This window comes from Stenella coeruleoalba (assembly GCF_951394435.1).
Source record: "Stenella coeruleoalba genome assembly, chromosome: 14".
Lineage (NCBI taxonomy): Eukaryota > Metazoa > Chordata > Mammalia > Artiodactyla > Delphinidae > Stenella > Stenella coeruleoalba.
Window position 1 is genome coordinate 73,032,196 of NC_137160.1, and position 9,593 is coordinate 73,041,788.

Sequence of the window (9,593 nt, forward strand, 5' to 3'; positions counted from 1 at the left end):
CCACCCCAGCCCCGGGCATCCACTAATCTACTTTCTATCTCTGTGAATTTGCCTCTTGTGGACATTTTGCATAAATAAAATTACATATGACCTTTTGTGTCTGCCTTCTTTCACTCAGCATAATGTTTTCAAGGTTCATCCATGTTGTAACTTGTATCAGTACTCCATTCCTTTTTATGGCCAAATACTGTTTAATTGTATAGATGCATTAATTTTATTTATCCATTCATCAGTTGTTTCCACTTTTTTGGCTATTGTGAATAATGCTACTGTGAAAACTGGAATACAAATTTTTGTGTAGACTATACTTTCTTAATATAAATGGAATTATACTGTAATATAATATCCATATTATATATAAATATATGTGGAATATATAATGTATGTCATGTAATATGTTGTATATGATAGAGATTTCTTTTGTGTAATAATATAAATACATGTCTATATCATTTTATAAAGGTACTAATAGCTAACATTTATTGAGTGCTTTTTATGCACTGGGCACTCTGCTGGGTGTTTTACATGGACTTTCTCATGTAATCCTGAATACAGCTCTTTGAAGTAGGTACTAGTATTGTTCTTATTTTACAGAAGAGGAAACAGGTTCTGAGAAGTGACTAACCACAGTCACAGAACTCCTGTGTATATTTCATACGTACTATCAAAACATCTTGATAGTTGTTTTGATAGAAGGACATTTCTCAGAGTCCGCCATTATTCTTCTGTTCTCTCCCTTAAGACATTGTTAGACTTTTATTTAAGACCCTGTAACCATCTCCACCTCTTTTTTCATTTAGTCCTTATTACTTCTCTTATTTTCATAGTTTGCTTTACTAATCTCATGAAATTTTATCTAACTGCTCTGCTCCACAAAGTCTGTTCACCTTTTCCTTTCTTGGTGTTTCAGAAGGGAAGGAAGCTGAAACACAAAAGTCAATTTTATACTGTTTGTAACACTATCTAAAGAATTTTTTTAAGGGAGGAATTTGGAAAGCAGAGATTATGGGTATGGATCACACTTTTTCCTGTTACCCATTCCAAGCAACCATGAGGCTAATCCAGACCTTGGAACGGAGCTCTTTGGAGGCAGTGCCACGTCTGAGGGGCTCCTCTCCTCTCCAGGCACTGTGTCCCTGGCAGCTCTGAGGACGGCTCAGCTACAGTGGTGCTGTCATTGAGTGTTCAGGGAGGCTCCCCAAACCCTTACTGGTCTTAACTTTTATATCGTTTTCTGTCATTGTTGCTACTTCCCAATATCTACTTGTCCAAGGATCTCTTACCAGTTTACACTAGTTACATTGCCCTTGTGACCAAGCTTAGTTTTCCCTCAAAAAAAAAAAAAAAATGGAGAGAGTCTTTGAGCTTTTTAGTTGTTTGTTTCTCAGATTGGTATTTGATGTGTGTTTGACTTGTTTTCTGCTATTAACAGAAAAGATAGCTTTCTAGCATGTGACTGTAACATTCTGAAATATGTTCTTCTGAAAACAGAATGATAAATGTGGTTATTTTAAAGGGCGAGGCATGAAGTATGTTTTCAGAGTTATACCAAGAAGCATTAATATTAAGAAAGTACTTCAGAGTTTTTTGAACTAAATCTATAATTTTTTATCTACTCAGTTTCATCTTACAAATTAATCTTTTAAATTTGGGAAGACTTGAAAGAATTTGACCAGTAAGTGGTGTGGTATGTTTGCAAAAGCTGATGAATGAAGAAAAAGAGGCAAACTGTATGAATAGTTGAGCGTGTGTTTCAGGGATGTGACATGGCTGGTGGCACTGTTCAGTTGGGGGTGGGAGTGATTCTCATTCAACATGCTTGTATTAAGAACCTTCTCTGAAGTAGTCAGATGGGATGCATGCTGCCTCTTCAAACATGGAGTACGGTGGGGAGACTTGGTGGGCATGATTGGAAAGAGGTTATCGCTCAACTAAGAGAAGGAGTAGGTGGAGGCATAGGAGCAAAAGAAGAGGCTTGAGGCCAAGCACGTGTGGTGCAGCACCATTCTGTGTGAGTTATGCCTTTACAGTCGGACTTGATTCTTCAGAGAGTAGGGGACCTTGTGATTTAAGGCAGGGAATGATGTGAACTGATTTTTGACAATGGCAGTGAAGAGTAAGTGGGGGAGAGAGACAGAAAATGGGAAAGGATACACACATCACACTAGGAAGTATGGGAATCATGACCGAGGTGTGCCGTGACAGTCAAGAGGAGCACCCCAGGTGGTTGCAGCCTGAGTGTGCGTGATGAAGGTTACGATAAGATGAAAAGGAACCCAGAGTTTCTTGTTTGGAAGATTAGGGATAGAATGACATTGTGTGGAGTCATGGAGAATCCTGTCATTGAGCAGTTCTGAGTTGTTGTGTTTAGTTTAGACCCAGGTGGGGAGGATGAGCCTAAAATGAGTGGCTGGAACAGTGTCCTTAAGTAAGTGAAAAAGATGTGATCCAGGGTGTGCATTGGCTTTAAAGGAGCAAGGGCGATGCATCTGAAGTAATGGGGGGAGGCAGGAGATGAGAGCTGGGAGGCCGAACTGAGCTTGGCTTAGAGCTTTAGCATTCAGAACAGTCCCCTGGGTCTTAGTTGAGCACCATCTATAGCATGAGAAAAGGGATTTCGCCAAATACGAGCAGGTCACAGTTGGCTAATGGTGGGCACTTTGCACTAGTAAGGTGTAAACATCTTAGACTGGGGTTTAGGGCTGCCTGATTTTTTGAGGGACTTACAAACTCTGTTAGGTTTATGAGCTGAATAGCTTGTGGAGAGAAGCTGAGCCTGTGCTCCACACTGACTGCTGTCTCCTCCCCAGCCCTGGCCATGGGTCTCTGTGTCGCTATGATCGCCTTCGTCCGCCTGCCCAGCCTCAAGGTCTCCTGCCTGCTTCTCTCAGGGCTTTTAATCTACGATGTCTTTTGGGTGAGTGTCTGTTTCCCCAAAGCTGCTGCTCTCCTTTGTGTTTAATTGGAACATTCACTCCGGAAAATTTTTAACTCTAAATATCCAAAGTCTGCTTGCCAGAGTACCTCCTGTCTGAGACCACTCCGGCCTGCACTGTACCTGTTAAAAGGTGAGCAGGCAGCTTTCCGTGCCTGTGTTTGTCGAGACTCGTTACCATAGAGGGTACACGTGTGACTCTCGGGGTGGAAAAGGGAGCAGGCAGGCTAGGTTCTCTGCCCTGGAGCACTGGCAGCTCTGCTGTAAGGGCTTCCTCTGTGGGTGTGGAGAGAAAAAATCTGCACGTACACACAGGAGCAAAGATTTTCTTTCTCCTCAAAGCGTGCCGTCTAAAAAGCTTGATGATGCAGTACTGAGACTCTGCTCTTAAGAACAAAGAGGGCTGGTGCTGAGATCGGGGTACTTCCAGCTCCCTCTGGTAAAGGTGACTCTCCCCTCGGCAGGTGTTTTTCTCTGCCTACATCTTTAATAGCAACGTCATGGTGAAGGTGGCCACACAGCCGGCTGACAATCCCCTTGACGTTCTATCCCGGAAGCTCCACCTGGGGCCCAATGTTGGGCGCGATGTTCCTCGCCTGTCTCTGCCTGGAAAACTGGTCTTCCCCAGGTAAGACTGGCGTGTCGGCCTCATCTCATGATGGTGAGGACACTGCCTTCCTCTGCCCCTCTGTTCCCCAGTTTGTCTGTCTTTGTCATCAGCATTCTGATGCTGGACTGGAAAAGGGTTGTGAGTCATCTCCATTTTACAGATGGGGTCAAGAATACTGACTTAACTTGCAAAGACTGATCATTAAGTGATACAGGTGCAGCTTTTTAATATTGAATAATGTTATCAAACAACTCTATGTTACCCCTGTTACCATAGTTTAAAGTTGGCTAGAGGGAATTAACGGGAGAATCTGGATCTTTTTTACTTCTAAGACATTTGTAAAAATGTCTTAATGCTAAAATTATACAGTTCCTGGAACTATAATCTTGGAAAAATTAATGTGCTGCTTTAATCTCCCATGTCTGGTAGTAGTAGGTGCTTATTTGAAGTCTTAGCAGTGAATGTGTGACACATAGTGAGCTGCTTGACATTTCTAGAGGTGGCAGCGCTCAAGCAGATGGCTCCAGCAGTCACTTAGGCGGTGCTCTCCCGAAGCACTTAGGGTGGGGCTGAAGACCTCAATCGCCAGTACTCTTGTGGCTCTTAATCTCTGAACTCTTAAAAACTAGTGTTGTTAAACCCATAGAGGTTGCCATCTACCGTTCAGATAAGTTCTTTGACTTCTTAGAAAGTGAACAGACTTTGCGCAGGAGGAGAAATGGGGTTGTAGAAGGCGGCACCCCTGACATGTGACACTACGTTCCAGCTCCACTGGCAGTCACTTCTCTATGTTGGGCATTGGAGACATCGTGATGCCTGGACTCCTGTTGTGCTTTGTCCTTCGTTACGACAACTACAAAAAGCAAGCCAACGGTGACTCCTGCAGTGCCTCTGGACCCGCCAACATCTCCGGACGCATGCAGAAGGTTTCCTACTTTCACTGCACCCTCATTGGATACTTCGTAGGTAAGAGAACCAGAGAGACTGCATGCAGTCCCCTCTCTGGCTGTCCTCCAACCCCTGGAATTAAATCAGGTCTTCTAGCTGCAGATGCCAGATGAAAGGAAAGCAGTGACTCTGGTTGCTGTTATAAACAACCACAAAGGAAAAAAACTGACCCATGAGATGAAAGATGCTCTATGTGTTGGCCAGCAGCCTAGTTCCTTATCCAATAATATGTTTGAAGAACATTGCAGGAAAAGTGTGGTCAGGCCTCAAAGTTGAGAAGACCTACCACCCGATGAAATCTTCGGCTTGAGTTTAACGAATGTCATGTTTATTCCCTACTTTATTAGACAGATACTTCCTTTCATCTGCTCTAACATTTCCATCACCTCTGATCTCGGACTCTCCCTCGGCCAGCTTTTCTCTAGCCAGCTCTGATTCAGGCAGACAGGAAGAGACGGTTGTAATTGGGCTAGTAACCTGTTTGTACTCCAACAGCTACGACAGTGAATGGAAAGGAGCACCCTTCTTGCCTCTGTGCCTCCTACTGAAGGAGCACCTCATAGTCCACGGTGCTCTCATAGGTGTGGGTTCATTGCCACTCCACTCCACTGGCTCTGAGGGGGGCAGGGCAACTGTGGTATCCCCATTAGACGGATGAGCAGGCTGAGGCTCAAGACGTGAAAGGCCTTAGCCAAGGTTATATGGCTGTCATAAGCAGCAGAGTTGAAACTTGAACCCAGGTCTCTGCCTCCAAGTCTGTCATCATATACCACAGGAGACAGAGGGAGACCAGGCACACTCAGGGCTGAAATGAGGCCTGGAACCAGGGACCTGGGCATGGAGTGGGACTTGGGCTACTCACAGGTCCTTAGAATTCTACGCTTTTGAAAGCTGTGCTGCTCCCTGTTTCTTTACCTGCTCAAGCTGGGCATTTCACTCCCCACCATTGGATGGAATGTGTCACATTACAGCTGTACAATCTCAGGACTGTGCGAAGCAGCAGCCAGGTAACAGCGGCTCTCCTCTCTCGGGGCTGTCCCCTTGGAGTTATTCACGAATGTTTCTGTCTCCCGGCAGGTCTACTCACTGCTACTGTGGCGTCTCGAATTCACCGAGCAGCCCAGCCCGCCCTTCTCTATTTGGTGCCATTTACCTTATTGCCACTCCTCACGATGGCCTATTTAAAGGTGAGAGAGGCAGTTATAAACCAGTGAAAGCAATAACATGGCATTGACCCTGGACTTGGGTATGTATTCTCCTCGCTGGAGGTGGTTCTGCTTAAGACCCTAAGCTCTTGATCTTGAGAGCGGGATCTTTTTGTTTTTGTTGTTTGGGGAGGATTTTGTTTGTTTGCCTGCTTTTTTTTGCTAACCTGATATTAGCAACCTCTTCCAGGTTCTTACAGCCATTGGCTGACAATACTCATGAGTAGACCCCTTACCACCTGGTCATGGATTAATTAACTGAAATCCCTAAAGCCCCGCTACAGAGACTTCCTGCTTCTCTTAAAAAACAGCACCCTGGGGCCTCCCTGGTGGCGCAGTGGTTGAGAGTCCGCCTGCCGATGCAGGGGACATGGGTTCGTGCCCCGGTCCGGGAAGATCCCACGTGCCGCAGAGCGTCTGGGCCCGTGAGCCATGGCCACTGGGCCTGCGCGTCTGGAGCCTGTGCTTCGCAACGGGAGAGGCCACAACAGTGAGAGGCCCGCGTACCGCAAAAAAAAAAAAAAAGCACCCTGTTGCCACCTAATAGCCCTTTAATACTCTGCATTTAAGTTTGGAAATAATTAAGAAATGCATTGTAAAAACTAAGGGCATTATCTGATTTACAAGATTTATATTATCATCCACATTTTACAGATGACGAAACAGGCACAGAGGTTCATTATCTTGCCTAGATCATCTGAATCATAAGTGATAAACTGCCACCAGGGCGGAGTTGGTAAAAGCCCTTACCCACTCAAGGGGCCTAAGAGCCCTTCTAGGAGTTCTTCAAAGAATGAGGGGTTACTTTTCAGTGAGTAAAATTTGAATGTTCTTTGATTCTCCACAGAAGCAATCTGATCTGAGATCAGGAGTCAGAAAGGACTTGTAGGTATGTATGCCTCGAGTTGAAATCTGTGACTTAGTGAAGTTCCTTCTTTCCCAGGGTGACCTACGGCGGATGTGGTCTGAGCCATTCCACTCCAAGTCCAGCAGCTCCCGATTCCTGGAAGTATGATGGATCACAGAGAGCGACCAGAATGGCCTCTCAGTCCTTTTCTGTCCACGTGTGGTTTTGTTTCCTCTTAGAGCTGGCCTGGTACTTGGAGATCTACCTGTCTAAGGACTGCCATGTGACCGGATTATGCATTTGCAGGAGCGAGGTGCTGGAGCCTGCATGGTTCCTTCTCTTCCTGCCGTTGGAGAGGTGGAGCCCCTCCTGAAGTGACAGGCCTTCCCCAGCACTCCTCCCTCCCCCGTTTTTATGGATCTGCACCAGACTGTTAACCTTTGGGGGACGGAGATGTGACTGTTTAAACTGACAAGGGCAAGGAGTTGTTCTATACCTTTGAACACTAAAAGGATGAAAAACATTAGCGAACTGGTTTCCTCAGTGAACCCTCAAGAACTTTTGGGACCAGTTTCCTATGGGGGACTCAGTTTCAGAGAACTGAGACAGAAACTCTTCTGTCATTATATTCTTCTTTCCGTTTTTTGGATTTATTAAATATTTTCTGTGGTGTGAAGTGACTTATTAAATCCACAGACACTGAGTGACTTCTTACAACATACACATAAGAATTTGTTGTAATGAGTTCACGTCCACCCAGATGTTGTGTTGGCAGTGAACGAGGGCACGGTTTTTATACATACATACACACACATGCACATGGATATATATGAATAAACAAAAATTAAAACCTGCTAAGATCATGCTGTATAGCAGACAGGGGCTTGCTGTAATTTTTAGCATGTAGAGCAGTTCACTCTGGCTTCCTTGTATATGGATAAGCGGCTGTCTTTCCCTCCACAACTGAACGTGCAGTTAAAAAACAGTATAGTATTTGTACTGATATACTCATGGACTTTAGGGGATGCTCATTTGGTTTTTGATCAGTGTAGCAAATTAGGGATGAAAAGTTAAAACTTTTTGGCCCTTTTTTCATTTTTACAGGCTTCTCCCTTGCAGGGTTTTTGATAGTTTCTTCTTGAACCAGTGCATGTATTATAGCAGCAGGTGTCTTTGTGCTTTCTGATCATAGTAATGTACTACTTGTAAATACATTTTTCTATTTTCTATTTTTTTGTATTTTTTTTTTTGGCATTTTGTTTCATTGGTGTGCTGTATTTTCCATGCCCTCACTCCTTTAAGAAAAAAAAAGGAAAAAAGCAACACGATCCTGTCCTTACTGTTGTGATTATAGTCTTGGTTTACCTGTTGTGACAACTGGGTTTTGGGGACAAATGTCAAACACCCCTGGAGATGGGCCCTACGTTCCAGGAATTGTGGCAAGAATGAGCTGCTGTGACCCTTAAATCTGCCCGTGTGCTGTGGCCTTGGCTGGAGACCCAGTGTCCCAGCAGTGACTAGTGGGAGTGGTGTCCACAGCCTGAGGGGAAATTGCCCGTTGTTTGGAGGCAGAGAGAAGCCGGGGATTGGCCTGCCCACCTGAGAGCAGGGGTTGGAGAAGGGCCCATGTTTCCTGGGCTCTCCCTTAAGCAGGTGACCTGTGTATAAACTGGGGCGCTGTGGGCCCCATGGCTGGAGGTCACGGTGGGTGGCACTCACAGGTGGTGCACGTGGCAGTAAGGGTGGTGTGCTCCTCCGTCATGTCTTCAGATCCTGCTGAAGGCTGTATGTTTTTTGTTGTTTTGTTGGTTTTTTTTTTTTTTTTAAATAAATGACTCCTTTCTAGCCTTTGTTACCTCATCTTCACTTTTGGTTGTTGGTACCAAATGGAGCTCCCGTCCCCTCCCACCTGCTCTGCCTGTTCAGGAGACTGACTTCAGGAAGCCCCTGTCTGTCTCCAGATGGGGTCTCCTGCAGCTCTGGTTCAGCCTACAAACATCAGAGAACGGAGGCTTCTGCTGTCCACAGAACTCAAAACAGCCTCTGGGTTTAGTGAAGACCAGAAGTACACCCATATACTCTCTGCTGAGCAGCTGTACTTCTTTCTTAGCCCTCAAGGATGCTAATGGCTGCTTAAACAGGGAGCAGAGCAGGAGGTGGGGGGAATCTTCCAGAATGACTGATTAACAGCAAGTGCCAATAATAGTTAAAAATAATATCCTGGCAGTTTGTCATTGTAATTTTTCTAACTTTTCATTACAAAACTAAATTCCAGACAGAAAGAATGTAAAGTTTTGTCATTGCTTTTGTGCAGATTTCGGGGGAAAATACCCATACAGGACTCCTGAATGTAATTTGGATTCCAGTTGTAGTCTTCAGAGCCCTTGAAACTTCGGCAGAGTAACTGCAAATGTTCCTTTTGTTTTAAATTAAACACAGGAGACATGCTAGAATTAGCCCGGTTCTGGAAGTGTTAGGCTCTTCTAACGGGGAGAGGTTGAGGGTGGGGTGTGCAGTTAAAGCACATGCTCTCAGTTTCTCCTACAGCCTCCCTCTCTCCCCTGCTTCATATACTTATGTCCTGGTCTCAGTTTCTCCTACAGCCTCCCTCTCTCCCCTGCTTCATATACTTATGTCCTGGTCTTATTTTTCCTGGTTTCTCAGATACTGAGTTTTGGGGTTTTGTATCTAAGAAGTTTTTTGCATTAGACAAGGCATGTTGACAAAGTTCCAGCATGGACCCCCTTCCTCCCTCCCTCCCTGGTCTGGGGATCTTCTTCCCCCAAAGAGTCTGCATGTTGGAACTCTCACTTTTTCACAGTAACTTTCTTCTTTCTAATTTGAGCTAATGGAGATATGGCAGCAAAGTTTATCCAAAGCCTAGCATGTTCCATGACTATTATTACCACTTATGCCTTTTCTGAATAAGACAGCTGCACAGCTCCCTGTGTAGGAACAGTTCAAACTGAAACTGGGGCGGGGGGGCTTTGCAGGGGGCTGGGGGGCGGTAGGCTACTATCTGAATTGCCTTTGTAACATGCCAACACA

At 45.0% G+C, this 9,593-nt stretch overlaps 1 protein-coding gene across 1 annotated transcript in view; it reads left to right on the forward strand.

Moving 5' to 3' along the window:
* Positions 1-9,189, forward strand: part of SPPL3 (signal peptide peptidase like 3) — a 119,733-nt gene extending 110,544 nt beyond the window's left edge. The window contains exons 7-11 of the mRNA XM_079943391.1: positions 2,811-2,917; positions 3,400-3,563; positions 4,312-4,511; positions 5,571-5,680; positions 6,642-9,189. Coding sequence (XP_079799517.1) covers positions 2,811-2,917; positions 3,400-3,563; positions 4,312-4,511; positions 5,571-5,680; positions 6,642-6,713 — 653 coding nt within the window. The 3' untranslated portion in view covers positions 6,714-9,189. The remainder of the gene's footprint in view (positions 1-2,810; positions 2,918-3,399; positions 3,564-4,311; positions 4,512-5,570; positions 5,681-6,641) is intronic.
* The last annotated feature ends 404 nt before the right edge of the window (positions 9,190-9,593 follow it).